We start from the raw sequence: 18,967 nt of genomic DNA, 5'->3' as shown, positions 1-18,967 counted from the left end.
CCATTAAAAATTTTATTTAATGAAAATTCAGTAATATTTAAAAAGTAATTTTATGATTATTCAAGTACGCAAATCAACCATACAAAATCTTTGTTAATAATAGATTGTGTGATGTATTTGTGCTTAGATTTCACGCGCGTTTTGAACTCCGCCGTGGGCTATCATTAGTGTTTATTAAATTGTACCATACAGAGTAATCAATTTAATTATCCTATTTTATAAATAAGCAATGGTACAATGGTAATTTTATAAATGTGTTATAAAAAAATATATTCGTAAATTAAAATAAAATAAATTCAAATCTACACGCCGCGTTCAAACGCTTGTGAATTCACCATCAAAACAATCTTATACAATATTTGAATTTGGAACCAACGTGTCACCACAAAAAAAAGAAAATATGTAACATCACAGCATTTTTTTATTGTTATTTTTTAAGAATACTTTTCAAATACAGTTAGTCAGTACTAAAACGGTCATTGCAGAATTCTTTGCAATTTTTCTTCAGTGTCTTTTTCAATTTTTTACCACACTCGTGTCTCGAGCAAGCGGCTTTGGTGGCGTCCTGGCACGCCTTCTTGCACTGTTTCGCTGCGCTTTTACTACATTTCTTCCATACACCTTTCCGTAGAGTATTAAAAATACTAAAACTTCTGTCCTCTAAGCTAGACACGTCGGAGTCGCTGGACGACGAAAATTTTTTCGAATCGTACGCCCTCTTGTTTTTCAAATGCGCCTGAAATAGTAAAACATTTTTGAACACGTCATATTAGTTCAGAAAACAATATGTACATGTACATCCGGTGTCTGAGCTGACAAGACAGAGCCATGAGTTGCGAAACTCGAAGGCTATTATCTGTATGGGGGACTTATTGATGGAATTTACATTCAATAGTGGTAGATTGTTAGCCAATCGCCTATGAGAAGAATCTCCAATTCACTTTCCCTTTAAGTCGATTTTAGTACATTTCACTAACTATCTAATCGAGTCGATTCGAAGCGAATCACATTGCGGTGATGTTGTCGTTGCGACACAATACCGCACTGTGATTGGTTAGCTGCGTCTCACTGCGAATCGACTCAACGGAGTTTAATGTGTTATATTTTAGGGTTCTATATAACCATTTTGAAGGATAAATCTGTTTACCGTAACACCCTGTTTGTTACACATAAATGCTGATATCTCTCCGTTATAATTTTAGGAAGTTACATGGTAGACTATGTAACTTCCTAAAATTATAATTTAATTTTTTTTAATGGGACAAATCACACAGATTGAGCTAGTCCCAAAGTAAGTTCGGAAACATACAAAAACGATACACTATGTTACTAACGTTTGCATGCTGTCTGTCTTTTCCGTATCGTGTACGCACTACCATACGCGTGTTTTATGTATCATGGTAGCCCCCCAGCACTTGTACATTGGACAACATAAGTACCAGATTATTCATAAAAAGTCAAAGCTTACATCAAGCTAAAGTATGTTTTGTCTGGTTCCGTCAATGTCAAATATTCTAAAGTGCGACAGAGACAAAACATACGTTAGCTTAAAGTCATAATTAAATTACAGAGGTAGCTTTTTTCAGGATTGAGGTGTCAAATAAAACGCGTTTATTTATTAAATTCACTTAGTTTTATTACTTTATCTTTATACCAAAATACGAACACACTTTTATTTTTTTTAAAAGCGGTAATTACATTCTTTTGAATATTGAGGAAAAAAATTGTAATATACTAGCGGTCCGCTCCGGCTTCGCTCGGATAAGAACATAATGAAAAACGTAGTTAGTCTATGTTACTCTCGAAGGTTTAGTCTATCTCTGTGGCAAATTTCATCAAAATCGGCCCAGTAGTTTATTCATTACAAACAAAAATACTAATATGTTCTCTTTATAATATTGGTATGGATGCGTTATAAAAATAATGTATAGGTAACTAATATTAAAAAAAATATGTCCACATGCTGATTGTTTTTGTATATCGTGTAAGCATCGTGTAAAATAAAGATTGAACGTGTGAACGCAATGACGAGCTACGAAGTATACCTGTTTCATTTTTTTCAAGGTACATTTTTTGGAGTTAAAAAACATTCCAAAAGCCATACAATAAAATAACATTGATCAAAAAATTGTGATTCCTTACGATCTGTAAGGATAAATAAGATTCTGATCGAGAAGTTACATGACTATTGTGTTTTAGTGAATGCACCTAAATTTTATTTTTTACTTAGCTAGTCACAAAATAAATTGTATTCTTTTGACATGTTAAGAAAATAAAATGGAACAAAACTTTGCCAGCACTTTTATTAAGTTCTCAAAACCATATAGGTATTATCCACGATTAAGATTAATATAAAAGATTAATTCATTGCAATTGCGTGTAATTGTGAGCGGTGACACTCGATTATGAAAAATAATGGCGACATGCTTCCTTAGCCTTCTTTTTCATTCTCTTGTACAGTTTGGCGCCGCAATCGTATTTGGTGCAACAATGCTGGATCGTGGACATGCATGCATATTTGCAGTCTTCATATGCACCCTGCTGACAACCGTGATTATGTTTGCGATATAACATATCAGTAAAACTCAATGATCCGTCTTCCTCGCTTGTTACATCGTATTCACTTGACGAATATGTTTCCAGATCGAATGCAGTCAGATTTTTAAAATGCTCCTGAAATAGTAAAACACTTTTCAACGCGCTTGAAGTTTAAATAATTGTCCCGGGCCCACTCAACGAACCATAAGCTGACATGTTACAGACCAGTGTTCAAACATTACCGCGTTTTTTTTTTCTTGAATATAAAGTAATATTATTGTATAATTCGTGTATACTCGGGCCCCCGTGGTATAATGTCTCTTGAGGCTTTATGAATTAGGTCAATTTGTTGTGAAAAACTGATTATTTTTTCTAATAATAATCTGTACGTCTGATTTTGAGCGTAATGAATAATTTGTCATGTTGTAATGCATTGATTCGCGTCTGAGTTCGTCATTCGCTGAAAATACTGAAACATCTGCAGTGTTACCGTATATATAGATTGTATTATAAGCTGAGCTTGCGGCATAGATCCCTATAGTTTGTATATGTATAACAAATGTAAAAACTCACTATATTTTATTTATAGCCGATAAAAGCATTTCATTCTTTCTGCACATAGGTCTAGCCGAAATGGCATAATGTTGACCTAGGTTTAGCTAAACGTAAGCCTAGTGTAGCCGACTGAGACTGGCTGCACCCGGGTCTAGCGGGCTAAACCTACGTGTGGCGGCACTTCAGGGTTTAGCAACATAAATAAATTTCGTTGAGTAATCTTATTCACACTGTTAATATAGTCACAGACCATAAACGTGACTTTACCTTACGGAAGACATGTCGCTTACGACGCAAGTAATAATGCACATCACAACTAATATTATAAATGTGAAAGTAAGTTTGTTTGCTATCTCTTTACGCTCTATCTACTAGACCAATCTTCTTGAAATTTTGTATACGTGTAGTTTGAAGTGTGGAGAGGAGAAGGAAGTCATCCCGGAAAAATAACTGTTCCCGTGTAAAAATTTACGCAGGCGAAGATGCGGGCAAAATCTAGTCTATACTATTATTATAAAGAGGTAAGCGTTTGTGAGTTTGTATGTTCGAGTCGGGTAATCTCCGAAACTAGCGAACCGATTTCAAAAATTCTTTCACCATTAGAAAGGTACATTACACCGTGTGGCCATATCCAAGATTGCTATAGGCTATATTTTATTTCAAAACTCTAACGGGAGCGAAGCCTCGGGCAACATCAAGCCTATAATAAAAATGAGCACGACATCCTTCGGTATATTTTATCGTAAATTGTCACATAAGGTAGTTCCCATGGATTTAGGATATGAGATAAGTTTCCAGCACAGCACTAGTGTTGCATTCAACACCAAGCAATAAAGACCAAACTTTGTGGGATTGGCATTTCAGTAAGTCCAAATATCGCCCAAAGATATGCATTGTTTTTGTTACATATTGGGAAAGTTGACGTGGTCATGAGATTCTTCAAAATGGCACCAAATAAAATTGAGACAGATTGTCCATTTCATATATTTGTATTATAGGTAATTAAAAACCCCTGAACTCTTTTTTACATTTTATACCGCAATATTTTTCGATTTTACTCCGTAATTTAGACGAACAGTGGTATCTCATGCAGACATCGCTAATTTCGTAACATGCGTCTCTGCACATATAGTCACAGTCTCGTCTGCTCATCCTTCGCCGAGTGTTATGATACTTATTCTCTCCGTCCGAAGGACTGAGTTCGCTTGACGAATCGGCATTTGAATTTGGACCCATATATTTCAACTTCGCCTGAAAACAATAAAATGTCTTGTTCAATTCACTCGTTCTATTTCGATGTGCAAAGATGCTACAGGACTGTATTTTTCAAATAAAACAGTCATTGAATGGGAGACCAGAAATATTATCTTGACCTGATGAGCAGATGACCATTACAAAGGTCTACTTTTGTTGCTTTCGAAAACGTATGATGCGGCTTGCGCAGCACGGAGTGGCCATGCACTATAGGTAAATAACTAGACAGATTCTTCATTAAACTGTGGCTTAACCATGGCTATTCCAAACATCTTAGTAAATATATTAAATTATTTTTTTAATAACACTCCACGCGCGATGTACGATATTTTAATCTTTCTTTTTTTTACTAAACGATTGAAATTGTTCTTCGCAGTACGTTTTGCACTCCTTTTTGAGCTTCTTTTTAAGGCCACTTTTACACTTGTAACGGCTTTTACACGCAGCTTTATAAGCGCTTGAACAAGCTTTTTTGCAACCTTTGGCTGCTTCTTTGCCACAGTACTTCCACACCCTTCTTGGTCCAAATCTGTGTTCTGTTTCATCATCGTCGTCATCAACATCCTCAATATCAAATTCAGTTGATGAAGAGTCACTTATTTCTTCATAATCGGCCCTCTTTTCTATTTGGCCCTGAAAAGTAAATATTTTGGCTCTTTAAAAATGCAGTTCCTACGAATTTACTTGTATTTTTTATTTATTTAGTTATGTGAATGTGGGATAATTTATATAATTAATAATGAAATCTTTTTGTATATAGAAACTGCACGCAAAAACCAAAATATTTATTTTTTCAAGGTATTTTTTTCCAAGTAACTAATAACTATGATGTCCCATATTATATCGTCTTCACACAGAAATAACTAAGTACACAATGTTTCTGCAATATCGCATAATTTTCTAATATGAACAGTGAGTTTGTTTTCGAGGCCCGCTATTATTGTTCGAGTTTATTCACCCACACATCCATAGAGAATCTTTATCAAGTCAAAAGATTTAAAAAGTTCACTTAAATTAAATAAAACTATTTATATATTCCTCTTCAAAGTAAATTTTGGAATGAAGGCGAACTAAGTGGTTTAAAAGTATATTTTTTATGTACAAAACACATTTAACCGTCCTAGCTTCTCTACAACGCAGCGCGATGAGGTGTCAATATCACATATAGAACGTATTCGCCCCTTATCCCTCCATGGAAGGTCAATGCTCCAACCATGGAATTAGTAGGTACTACAGACTTATTAAATCCATAGCTCCAACATTGAACACATTAAAATGGCTATGATATATGACAGTCTGTCAAGAAAGTGGAGATATTAAATGAGGGCGCTGCTGTCTCCCGTTAGCGGGCAACACTGGTTTATCAACCAATCGTGACCATTCTACTTGGTGTTGCCATGGCAAAAAATGTAGTTCGTCAAAAGTCCGCTTTAACAAACCGTACGTAGAATACTTAAGTACAGTCTGTCTGTCTAGGTATATACTATCTGTTGTTGTGTAAATTGCTTCATAAATGAATACGGATTACGTCGTAATCGTATGTAATTGGACAAAATCGGATTCACAGGGAATCGACTCGTAACGATTCTCGATCCAGATTTACAAGCTTTTATTTAGTTTCACCTGTCCCGATGTTTGTCTGTCTGTAATCAAATCTTGTAGCAAGTTTCATGATTGCACTTGGGTGCGGGTCCAGTCTTAATACGCATTTCATTTTATATACATTTTGGCGACACAATGACACAGAAGTGAAGTTGCTAGACCCATACTTTTCACCACGTGGGCACGAGGCGTGTAATATTCCATCATGAATTTAGACTCAACCTTGACGTTGGCAAAATCATCGTTTTGGCGAACGAGAGAGCCATGAAATTAAAAAAAAACGGAGCACGACTGAGCAATGAGGCTTGAGCCTAACGACAAAATAGAAGAAAATACTTACATCCATAAGCAGCACAGAAATCAGCTCCTGTTTCAGATCCGACGTTGGTTGTAGCTCTTCACTGCTTAAGTCTTGCGCGAGGCCACCTAATTTTCTAGGTCTTTGATCTGAGAGAAAACATACGAACATAATATTTTTTTCTGCGCACTCGCATAAATTACGTTGCGTCTTAAGGTTTCCGCATTAGAATTGGACCAATCCATATTTTATCCAAGTTATAAAAATGCAACAGCATTTTTAAAGGGTAAATTTTAAGGTTTTCTTTTAAAGGACACCAGGTATCGAGGCTTCGCAGCCGGAAATACGCTCAGATGAGAGAAAAGTATAAAAATAACAAACAGTAAACTGTGTGTCAACTCGCACACTGAGGGTTCTGTAAAATACGCTTTTTACAAGCTTTTATTTAACTATGTCTATATGTCTCGTGTGGAATCTTGCAACTCAATTATGAAGCAGATATCTTCAACCGATTGAACTGTAATATTGTACACGCGTTAAGTTTGGATGCCAATGCATTCTTATTAGATTTCGCTACATAACGCTACTGCACTGTCTCGCAGATGTGTAGAATCGCAAATTAGATTTTAATTCTTTTATATGAAAAAAAAACAACGAATCAAAAAGAGCGAAAGATCGTAGAATAAAAGTTATTTGTTTTGATGTACCCAAGTAGTCTTTAAGAGGTTTTGCGTTTGTTACCAGTAACCCTGTATAAGTATATAGGTCAACACGATTAATTTAGATTTTCATTTCCTTGTGAAATTTTAAGATATACGATATATATATACCATAGAAAACAAAAATAAATAAAAATATATAACGTAATATGTCAATAATGACAACTTTTGATAGCATTGAGCGAGCGTCCATCGATATTTCCATACTAATATTATAAACGCGAAAGTATGTTTATCTGTACGTCGCGCTCTAACTAAACCGCTGGGCCGATTCTCATGAAATTTGGAATATTTATAGTCAATAACCAGATCAATCATAGGCCAACGCAAGCGAACCTGCGGGTAACAGCTATACTTTGGTATAAATTTCAACTCGATACCTTGACTGCGATTCTGAGACCCTAAATGCACCCCATGTCAGTGAGTCAATTAGAAAAAAAAATACCTGAATAGTGTCTATCATTTGGTACACTGTAGGAATCAGCAGATGAATCAAGCTGGTCGTTTTTATCGTCTTCATCTAGATCTAGTCCATCCCTTAATATTGGTTTTTCGACTAGTAATGGTTGCCCTCCTCTCAAAATTGGTTTTCGAGATAATAGTGATGTAGGCAACCCACTTCTCAGAATTGGTTTTTGGGCTAGAATTAATGCCTGTAATTAAAAAATAATAAAAAGTAGTTTGAAAAAAGAAAAAATATATTCATACTTAATTCAAGACGAAATTAATATTAACAAAAACACACACATTTATGCAAAAATTAACTAAAATATGAAAATTAATCAAAACTATTTTATGAAATACTATTTATCCAATTTTAATAGTTCGTTGTGATTAATAAAAATCTAAAATAGAAAAATCTATGATTAAATTATATGTTTAATTAATTAATTAATTGAATTTACTTACAATATTCAACGCCAAGAAAAAACAATGTCTCAGGAAAATCGATTTCAGAGTCATTTTGTTATACTCAATCAAAATCGTGATTGCATATAATGAAAATTGTGGCCGAATAGTGATTTAAATATTAATTGGTTGTGTTGTAAAATTTTGTTATCAGAATATGATTTTGGCTTACAAGAAATTCACTAATTACATTATGAAGGAACAACGACTTAAAATTGAAGCGAATCCGAGCCAGTATTTCTTTTATAATTTTTACAAAAAAAAATGAAACAATGTATTTTTATATACAAGTTAGGCAAGCGTGGTAAGAGCACACAATGACATTAAAAAATGAAATATTACTGAACCTATTTTTTATTTATTTCATTGTTTAAACATTCAGTTAATTATAAAAATATCTGTCTAATCTATCCACATTTATTCCTACTCAACTGTACTGTATTATTGATTTTAATTAATTATTCGATTTAAATACTATTTTAATAAGTATTTACACAAATACTTATTACTAACATAGCAAGTAAGTATAAATTGTTACTAATATTTATGGACTGTTTTGATGGTCTGAAATAAAGATGATGATTATTATTATTATTATTATTATTTGGATACACATCCATGATATTAAATGTATTTCTTATTATAGATAGAAATAATTTTAACCTCGATTTCTGAGAAGCCTGAAAATCTGACCAATCATTGAAAAAGGCTACCCTTTTTCAATGATTGGTCAGATTTTCAGGCTATCTTTTACACCAGAAAGTACTGTTACCATGGAAAATTCAAAAGCGGTACATTTTTTCCCAAATTTCTTCTAATATTTTATTTCAATTCAATCCTACAACTTTTTTATTGAGTAGGTACTTATTTCCTACGTACACCAGTTATTGCCTAGAAAAAAAAAAGCATACTTTTACAAAAATTTCATTTTAATACAAGCTTCATTTGTCGTCAGTGTTGTCAGAGACTTTAATAGATTTTCCTGGTAGTGACGTTAATATTTCTTGAACTTCAAGCGATGGTGATCCAGTAGATGTGATGCAAAAGTTTCAAGTTCGAAACTTTAGTTGTATGTAGCTTTACTCACTTTCTTTCGGTGAAAAAAAAAAACATCGTGAGGACATTATAATAATGCATTGTCATCCGAACTAAACGTGTGTACCAACCAATCACATCGCACCATTGTGACGCAACAACAACCAGACTGCAATGTGATTGGTTGGTTCGCTGCGTCTCACTTCAAATCGATTCGATGGTGACAAATAAATCTGCCCTTAGATATACATACAAGTATTTGGTACCAGCTGAAACGCTGATTTTCATTTTCCTCGGCTCATTGCCGTGGCTCTGGTTGCCTTTTCGTTTGGCACAAATGTTAATGTTTGGTTTTTATATGTTTTGCCGAAAAACTATATCATTATTTGCGTTATACAGGCAATGAATCCAAGTAACAATGACTTAATGTCTTTTGTAACATTAGTTATTAATAATGAGTGTGGGCTAAATTTTTGCTGTCCAACTAAACTGCTGCAAACAAATAAAACTAGTAAGTATAAAAAAAGAGAATAGGAATAGTGAGGTCACGACCACGGTAATTGGTTAAAGGTATACTCCACAGAGTCTTCAGGCTCTGCCACAAATTGCTGATGACAAGACCTTCTGCATTCTTCTGCAAACTCGCTCTTGGCCGATTTAGCATATTTATAGCCGTAACACACCTCTTTAAAAGCTGCTTTGCAGGCCTTCGTACAGGCTTTACCTATTTTCTCATTGCATTTATCTCCGTAATCCTTCTTCCTTCTACTGTCCAATTTTGATAATTCCTTTGAACTCCAATATTCTCCACTATCGATGTGATCATGTGCTGTTTGAGCAATTCTTTTTTTATTTACAACAATAGCTTCGTCCTGTACTTTAGTTTTGATTTCAAATCCCATTAGTTTCTGGAGAAATTGTAGGTTTTCTAATTCGTTTATTATTTTTGATGATATTTTGTTTAGTTCGTGTACTGTGAGCAATCCTTTAATTTTTATTAGTGTTGTGGGATCCTAAGAACAAAATAATATTTTATATAAAACAATGCGTTAAATAACTAATCATTTCTAAATTATAATTTAGACTAAGTCAAATGTTGTAGTGTTGTTTGTTGTCAAAATAAACTAAATATAAATATCAAACCTATAATAACTAAGCTTATTTTGTTTTACAAAATAATATTTAAGATGATTCAGCCTTTACTTTATTTTTTCATATTATAAGTCTTTTAGAGGTAATAGGTAAATAAGACAAAACCGTTTACAATGTAACTTTTAATAAAATAAAAAAATATTTTATTTAAAAAAATACATTTTACGTAAAACTTGCTTCAATTTATATAAACGTATGCGCATTCCAGCGAGGGTTATAGTTAAATACTTTAGTACCACTCTGCTTTTGGCATTTTTTATACATAGACAAAGAGAAAAGGATCTCTTATCTCTCTTCTACGAAATTATCTTCTCTAAACTGCTTACTATTACAGTATTACCTACTATTCTTTTAAGTTCCGATATTTGTATAAAAATAAACACACTTTTTTAAATCTATTGCACTTGATGAGGCATCCTATGGAATCTTTCAATTTTCTCCAAAATTCGATCCCAATATTCTAATATAACGCATATTTCTTAATTTTCTTTTGCGCTTGCGTATATTTTGATAATGTATCTTCATTGGAACGAAACAGTTCTTCATCACTTTCTGTGTCTATAAAATATTTAATGATTTCTTTATTATCATAGTGCTTTGGATCATTTAAGAATCCAATTACAAGACGTTCTTTACCCTTTCGTGGAATTTTTTCTGATCGCGTTATTGTTTCTGGTATAATAACTAAATATATATCTCCACCCAAATTCTTAACAGCAGGAGTATTTTGAGAATTACCACTGTTGAGCAGCTTTTCAATATTAATCAGCGTTTTGGATTTCTAGAGAAAGATAAAAAATATATATTTTACCGATTAGTAGATAGGTACTACCTACTGAAGGTGTAAGTGTGAAGAGACTTGATATGGTCAATGAGGATGGTTTAGAAAAATTAAAATAGCGAACGGATATTTTTACTACGTCAAAGTCACAGATTTCGTAATTTTTTCCACTCTTTTTCTTCCATTCGTATCTTTCTATTGCAAATAGGAAATAAATATTATGGCCAATAGGTATTCGTATATAAAAAAAATAATATACTAAAAAAACAAAAAAAAAATTGTATTGATAAAAATCTCACACTTGGCAAAAAAAATAAGTATAAGATAATCATGCTAATTAATTTATTGATTACTTATATACAAATATAACTTTACAATGCTATTCTAATTAAGAATTTAATCACAAATCGTTATCACTATACTTCCCGCTAATAAATTGTTTCTTACAGGATTTTCTGCTCTCTTTGTTAAAATATTTGTGCAGTAACTTGGTGCAATCTAAGTATTTCTTCTTACATAATCTATCCAAGGCTATTTTATGTGCATCGCTACAACTTTTTGCTGCGTGTTTACCTATTTTCTTGTCAAATTTTGATCTTCTCCGCCCATCAAATACTATATCTTCTGAAAAACTGTCATAAGAACCATAGTCGTCACTTTCCTCACTTTTATCATCTCTTATTCTTGATTCTATATTATTTTTTGCTAATGCATTCAGATATATTTCATGCCTTTTATTGCGATCTATTTGAATGGTCTTTGCAAAATACTCGTGCTTCAATTTGAGGTTCTAAGAAACAATATTTCTTTAATTAGCTTCATCATAAAAACATGTCAGTATTTTTAGTCGACTCTAATAGGATATGTTATATAAATGATCATTGACCAAATTATACAAAATATTTTCTTAATTACATAATATAAAAGTTATTGTTATAGATAACACATAAAGATTTGTGCCCTACAGAATCCAAAAAATTCGCCAATTTAAGTCATAGTTTTCCAATCTTCACTCGCTTAGAATATTATTACCAAATCTATCCTGACACGTTTTCCTGCAGTATTTAAAATAATTTCTCTCCATCACAAATCTGCATTTGAAACATTTAACTTTAAACTTCTTTTTCTTAAGCATACGCTTAAAAGTCTTATTGCACGCTTTTTGACAATATTTTATTGATTTTCGTGTAACAGCGTCTTTAAGAAACCTTCTTCTACTAAAATTATCAAGACGTTTATCAGTATCTTCTTTTGTTGAATCTATATTTTCTTTCCAAATATTAATTCTTTTACTTTTTTCGGTATCTATACTTAGGGCCAGTATTATCGTAAACCTATCAATAGTGTCATCGTTATAGTTCTTAATATTCCAAAATTTCGCTGAATCTTCGATTCGGTGTGATGTTGGTTTCTAAAGAAAAATGTGTAAAATTATATTTAAAAAAAAAGACTTTATTATCTGACAAAAATAGGAGATTTCATCAATTTTAACAAACAATAATTTTATGTAAGTAGATGATTTCGTAAAGTAAATTTACCAAATAATTTCATTTCGATTTTTTTGCTAGTAGAGATCTTAGGTATATACGAACTAGAATACTATTAATATATGTATTTGTCTAAATAAGAATACAGTAAATAATAAAAAAGCTACCCAAAATAATTTTATTATCACATAAAAATAAATACAGTCCACAATAAAGGTCCATAGCACTAACACTTAAAATATTCACTATCGGTAACAAATTCTTCCAAACACACAAAATGACATTGCTTCTTATAGTTTCTTTTCACTTGCGATGTGCATTTAAATCTGCCGCACATTTTTTTAAAAGCCTCATTACAAGCAATTTGGCAATACTTAGAGGCCTTTCTGGAACAGTCCTGTGCATATTTATATCTTCTGAAATCTTTCTTAGCTGTCACTTCTTGGGAAGCCTCGAAAAATTCCAGTGAATTCGTCAGAGGACTAAGATAAGGTATGATAATTAGATTTTTTTCAACTGCTTCTGTAATTTCATTGGTACTATTTAATACTTCATCTTTTTCATCGTCTGAACTTAAAACCTCTTGGGAACCTTTCCAGAATTCTAACGAGCTTTCTTCGCTTGTTTTTTCAGTAGTTGTTCCATCATTTATTCCTTTATTTATTGGTGCCTTATTTATTTCTTTGTCTTCTTTTTCATCTGTATCCAATATTTCTTTTGAACTGGAACTACTTTCATCGCTTCCTGGTTTTTGCTTTGTATTTTGTTTTTCCTTTGCCTTTGGTTTTTCCTTTTTGGCGGCAGCTAAATTTTTAGTATAGGCTTCGATAAGATGGTTTCTTTCTTGCAATAATTCTTCAAGCAATGTCGGTTTCTAAGAAACAAAGCACATAATAAGATATAGGTTTAACCTTGACGAAAACATTATTATCGTTTTTCTTCCCCTATCTTGAAGATTAAAGTCTATTTTGTTGTTTATGAGGTTTATTATGTAAATTAAATTAAACACACACGAGAAACGATTAACTTTTGGTCGATTTAGAAATATTACAACTACAAATTACTCTTTTGGTTTAGTTTAGATTTGCGACCATAAAATAGCTGCATACTTGATAAAATATACCATCAACGACTTTAGCCTTATATGAGATTGTATAACTGATAGCGACTAATATAATTACAAATACTATTCGTAGTCTCGGTATGTATTATTGTGGCGACTCAAAGCTCATTGCTGGTTTTTATCTTGTGATGTAATAAAGCTCTCATAAAACTAAGAAATGTACGTCGATTCGCTACAACCATGGCCAATAATTCATTTCAACATTACACGAATGGAGCCCACTAATTGTTAACGTCGTCGTTACGTAGATGGCACGTGCAGCTAACTCACGTCGTCAATGCAAATTCAGCTTTAAAATACCTAACATAGGGATCATTATAAGGTAGTATTTTAAAATTAAGCTTAAAAGTAAACTTAAGCATAACTAACGAAGTGCTGTGACTGATCTATGTAATTTAATATCAACGACATTGGATCATTATGAAATCTGAGCAATTTACGTAGAGTGACGTAGGGCAAATTTGTACAGTCCACAAATCAAGTTAACACATTCACTGTCGATCGACGAGACACGATGGGTAAGTAGTCGGTAATTCATCAGAGTCATGTCAGATGGCGTTAGGCAAATAAACGCTGACACTATTAGCAATATCATACTTTAACAAGTTTTATAACTGTTTTCTAGTCATACCTACCTACGCAATAGTGTTAACTTACACGGACCTCTGTGTCATGTTATTAATGTAGGTTTACTTACATGCTAATATAACATCACATGCATGCTATCCACACCGAAACTACGAAAGTGCGTCTATCTCTTTTTAACATGGTGTGGAAGAGATTGCACTAGCGTTTAAGCATTAATCATACAATTAAAAAAGGCATTGAGAAATAAAAGCCACAAGCGTTGAGCGTAGCCAGACACATGAAATGGATTTCCAAACTATACTACTTAGGAATATCAATATATAGTTTTAATTTATACCATAGACTATTCACAATATGGATACTCGGCTAGTCGCAGTATGCAGCTTTGCCAAAACCGGCACGCAAAGAGGGACGAAAGATATTTGCTCTCTGTCTAAGAAATAGAATAGTATATGAGACATTGCGAAATATACGGGATATATCTCAATGTCTCATACATGTTCTTTCTCTTGTATGAACTAAATGGAAGAGATACCTGTAGAGATGTCTATAATTTTCTGTCGTAACCTCGGTGTGAACGTAGCATAATGTGATTATTTAAAAATATACACACCGTGTCCAGTTTCCAAACTGCGTAAACTTCAGGTTCCTGTGTCCTCAAAACGCCCAATGGTAGGTCTTGCAACCGGTGCAGCTTGTGGAGTACATCCAACCTTTGCTCGTTAACCGAAATGAGGGCCTTCAACAATTTGCCGTATCGCGTTGCTATTTCTTCCTTAAGTTTTATTGTGATTGGCAGACTGCCGTTGGTTGGCGCTGTTGATAATGGATGTGCCTGTAAATTTTTGTTCGTAATGTTTTAAATTCATAGTGATAAAAGTTGTGTAAATCTAAACTATAAACATAAGCAATAATAGCAAAGGCAAATGAGATGTAACTATTTCATACAAATGTTTCTATTTGTCTATCTAGACTTAATGACGTGTCGTAAAGCTTCAACCCAATTGATATACCTTAAATTTTGTTTGAAAAAAATTTGATTTTGATAATAAGATATTTTGTGCAAGGATAATTTATTCAAATTCGCGTGGGTTTGTGACAAATGTGACTTTTCCTTTATTGTAATAATTTTAAAAAATAATATTGTCATGTTTACTTCAGGGTAGGTGATTAATATAATAAATTATTCTAGAATGTTCATTTTAGAATAACTTATTTCTCGCAGTTTGTTACTTACCATAAATATGATTAAAAACCCATATGACCACAAAAACCTTAAAACTAACATTGTGTACCTATATGTGCGTCATTCACATACATAAAAAGGTATTCCTACAATATAGTTGTCCGTATTTACCTAAAGGCGCCTATACACTAAATTACAAATATTTTGACATCCACTTTCTTTATCGTTCAGTTTACTGCCATCTCGTACTAACTTTTTTCAAAAATGTAGTATATGTTAGATGTTGATGATGAGATGATAGATGTTGTCCCTTTCTTTTTTGTCGAAACGATTTCTCGGCTTCTTCCTCATAAAGCGTCGGAGCCACGTGGTCCAACTTCCTTCGTCCTACCATCGGACCATTCCTCTTTTCATCTCGACTTCACACGTTCCTAAATATTTTTTACGACATCAAGCCGGCACGTTATGAGTCTGCTCCTTCTATTAGGACATGACATGGAGAAGAAATTGCAGGAAAGCGAATCCTCACTATGATAATGGTGAGCCCTTCAGGTGTGATAGCGACAAACACTGTTTAAATGAGTTTCTTTCGGCATTTCTTCTCAGCAATGGTCGTTTCTAGATTTAAAAAAAAATTTATATATTTAATTTGACGTGAAAAAGTGTGTACGCACCTGAGGCAAGCGAGCGAACCGTGCGTGCCTCAGCGAGGCTGCCTCGAGTCTATACACGGCTTAATGTTTCAAGTATGTCGCATTGTAAGGTACAAGAAATCCAAAATTGCAGAATAGTGTGTAGAGACCCTAAGCCAACAATAATTGATACTAAATCAAGCTTGAAATAGTAAAGTTTATAACATACAGCTATAATCAATTAAAGATTGAGCTGAAGCCGTAGTATTTCGCAACTACAACTAAATATAACTTTAAGATTTGCCTACTAGGTGTATTGCCTTGGAGCACACGTGGCAAATTTAATCTAGCAGTACTCTAAGGCTACATCAATCTTTTAATTTAAAAAAAATCGCGTCTTTCGAATAATTAAAAAATAATAATACCTAAAGGTAAAACACGGGAAAATCCGACTTGGGTTTTCCCGTGTTTTACCTTTAGGTTAGGTAGTTGGGCAAAATCCAATCTGATTTTTGAATACGATTAAATCCTGATTAGTATTACAAATGCGAAAGTGAATTTGTTATACAGACATATACATAACTTGAAGATGCTTATATGTATGTTCTTTACCTTTTTTTCTTGAAGTTACGGATAACGATAATTTAGTTACGTTTTTATTCGATTTTGTTTTGTGGGATGACAGCATGCTCTCCATTTAAATTTGCAAACCCGTGGACGGTGAAACATGTAGGATTAAGTTTTTCTTTTAACACCACATTGTAAATAAATGTAAACTCAATTTTTTGCAAATAAATAATCTTTGTCTTTTTCTTTGAAACGAATGAACTTCTCATCACTGAATAAAATCCAGAGGGCCTACCACGAAACATACAAACACGTAGCACGTTACCAACGTCCACATAACTTTCTTATTGTCTATGAAAAACTTTCATTGAACAAGAATTTGGAATTATGAAATTGAAAAATGGTAAAAAATAAATCTTTCCTTCTTTGCTAGCGTATTAATTGCTAATATCTAATACCAGTGATCAGATTTTACTGAACTAGTGTAAGTGGGTATATAATTATGTTTTTTTTTATAATTTTCAATCACTTTTTTCGTTTCAATGAGTTAGGGAAAAAAACAGTTTTCTGGATTTCCAACACTACATAGATTCACATTCAATACATTTTGCGTGGATAGATCTTTGCCCATCAATCAATCAATGTTCATTTGCTAGTTAAGGACAGTGCTCCAACTTGGCAAACAATGAGCAACAACAAATAGTGAATAATGTTTTATAATATTATGTATAAAAAGAGATATACAATCTCTAAAAATTAAAAAAGAATTTCTGAGGACAGAACTTCTTAATATGTAAAAATTAATTAAAATTGTTGAACTACCGTAAGTATTAAATTTGATTAGTAAGTATTATGTAGTTGAATAAAAAATATTAATTTAGTTTATATAATATCCATTTATTTGTATTTACAAATTAAATTAAGACTGTCCCTTTCAATTCAATATGACAAAAAACTGGCCAACCAATAGCAAAGAATGCTCAACAATTCAGACTATGATATATAACATATATATAGATACAACTCATAAAGTTTTATTGACACAAATTACATTATGTATTAAAAACTTTATATGAATTCAAGATAAAGGCTCTCTCTCACTCTTATCTCATGTTTTGTCTATCTTTATCACCAATTCGCACAGTCATCGGCATCCCTGGTGGTCATGTATCAACTTGTGATGCAGATCAGTTTAGGGTGAATTTCACGACTGTTTGAATGTGGCATATAGCTTTTGTAGTGTCGCACATTTTTTTTTCATAAAAAATATTTTTTTTTTAATTAAACATTTATAACATAAACATTGTACCAGTACTTTACTTAATAGAATCCTGTGTATGGTACAATTTAATAAACACTAATGACAGCCCACAGCGGTGTTCAAAACGCTCATGAAATTCACCCTTTAGGTCCTGAACTGGATTGCATTAAATCCCCTAAATACTACTGTACAAGTAGTAGGTATCTAATCCACTGAGGCAGTCAGTTCTTAATTGTACTTATAATTCTTATAAACTACTAGTAACTATGGCTATTTTAAGTAGAACTTTGTCTATAGTTCTTGGTGTCTAGAATCTTCTTTCCGCACATGGCACAGATACCCTTCTTGTAGGCACATGCTTGGCAGTAATGTGATCCCACTTGGTGCACTTTGGTCCGGCATATTCTGAAAAGTATGCTTGGCTTAATATAGCAGATCTCAAAATGTGCTCAGTGGAGCCCTAAGACTCTGCAAAGCATCGCTTGGGGTTCCACCATAAAATATTGAGAAAAAAATGTAGGTATCTACTAATTTAAAAATGTGATGGAGAAAAGTTTTTAACATGTTTTAATTAATTTTACAATTAAATTGTGACTCTGGGAGAAGCAGGCAATTCTATGTTTATCTCACTCTGCCAGACTAACATTCCTATATTCAAATATAACTATTCTATTGAACATCGTTAAAGATTATTATAATGCTAGTCCTATTTCGATTTAAAAAAAAACAAAAACTTACTTGCATTCTTGGAACTTGGATGTGTAGGGGTTATACCGGCCTTTCTTTGCCGTTAACGCCTTGTTTTCTCCAACTTTCCTTCCGCCAGATTCGACTGTGTTCCGCGCTCCAGTTTTCCAGGGGTCCGGAGTTATAACTTTACCCAATTTCTTTTCGCATTTCTCGCAAACCATTTTGATTGTAATTCAGAAACACGAATTATGAACTGTTGTCTGAACTGTCACGAATTGTTGGTATCTTATAAAATTGTGTTTACTTCGGAAACAATGAGGATATTACAAATATCTTTTTTCTGGTAGTATAGATATCGATTTTACTAGAAATGGATTAAAATATAAAAAAATAATTCACAACAAACTTGTAGCCTGTCTGTCTGTTGTTTTAAATAATATTTATTTTGCCGACGAGACAGTTGAACTGTCAGACTGACATCGACGTCCCATGGACAAAAATATATTACGTAGTTTTGCCGACTATATAGAAGAGGTATTGTGTAATCATTTCGAACTTTTTAACTAATAACTCATACACACCATAAGACT

General features: G+C 32.9%; 3 protein-coding genes across 8 annotated transcripts; all 3 read right to left on the bottom strand.

Moving 5' to 3' along the window:
* Positions 1-403: 403 nt before the first annotated feature.
* Positions 404-8,110, bottom strand: LOC128681275 (uncharacterized). Of its 4 annotated transcripts, none has more exons than XM_053765088.2 (4): positions 7,876-8,090; positions 7,412-7,619; positions 6,290-6,396; positions 404-736 (listed from the first exon to the last, which is right to left on the bottom strand). In XM_053765088.2, the coding sequence occupies exons 1-4, from the start codon at positions 7,927-7,929 to the stop codon at positions 458-460; spliced, it is 648 nt and encodes a 215-aa protein (XP_053621063.1). In that variant the 5' UTR covers positions 7,930-8,090; the 3' UTR covers positions 404-457. The 4 variants fall into 4 exon arrangements, with proteins under 4 accessions (XP_053621063.1, XP_053621064.1, XP_053621065.1 ...); XM_053765089.1 differs by lacking the exon at positions 404-736 and adding an exon at positions 2,288-2,673 and having other exon boundaries at positions 7,876-8,014; XM_053765090.2 differs by lacking the exon at positions 404-736 and adding an exon at positions 4,054-4,344 and having other exon boundaries at positions 7,876-8,052.
* A 505-nt stretch (positions 8,111-8,615) lies between these two features.
* On the bottom strand, positions 8,616-15,434 carry LOC128681224 (uncharacterized). Of its 3 annotated transcripts, XM_053764960.2 has the most exons (4): positions 15,279-15,434; positions 14,655-14,876; positions 9,594-9,923; positions 8,616-8,766 (listed from the first exon to the last, which is right to left on the bottom strand). In XM_053764960.2, exons 1-4 carry the CDS (start codon positions 15,327-15,329, stop codon positions 8,740-8,742), a joined length of 630 nt encoding a protein of 209 aa, XP_053620935.1. In that variant the 5' UTR covers positions 15,330-15,434; the 3' UTR covers positions 8,616-8,739. The 3 variants fall into 3 exon arrangements, with proteins under 3 accessions (XP_053620935.1, XP_053620933.1, XP_053620932.1); XM_053764958.2 differs by lacking the exon at positions 8,616-8,766 and having other exon boundaries at positions 8,777-9,923; XM_053764957.2 differs by lacking the exons at positions 8,616-8,766; positions 9,594-9,923 and adding an exon at positions 12,292-13,204.
* A 1,868-nt stretch (positions 15,435-17,302) lies between these two features.
* On the bottom strand, positions 17,303-18,825 carry LOC128681089 (uncharacterized protein). The gene is made up of 2 exons (XM_053764688.2): positions 18,426-18,825; positions 17,303-18,092 (listed from the first exon to the last, which is right to left on the bottom strand). The coding sequence occupies exons 1-2, from the start codon at positions 18,596-18,598 to the stop codon at positions 17,963-17,965; spliced, it is 303 nt and encodes a 100-aa protein (XP_053620663.1). The 5' UTR covers positions 18,599-18,825; the 3' UTR covers positions 17,303-17,962.
* Between the last annotated feature and the right edge of the window lie 142 nt (positions 18,826-18,967).

The sequence above is a fragment of the Plodia interpunctella genome, chromosome 26 (genome assembly GCF_027563975.2).
Source record: "Plodia interpunctella isolate USDA-ARS_2022_Savannah chromosome 26, ilPloInte3.2, whole genome shotgun sequence".
NCBI lineage: Eukaryota > Metazoa > Arthropoda > Insecta > Lepidoptera > Pyralidae > Plodia > Plodia interpunctella.
The sequence above is the reverse complement of the archived record's forward strand: the minus strand, read 5'-3'. Positions and strand labels throughout refer to the sequence as shown.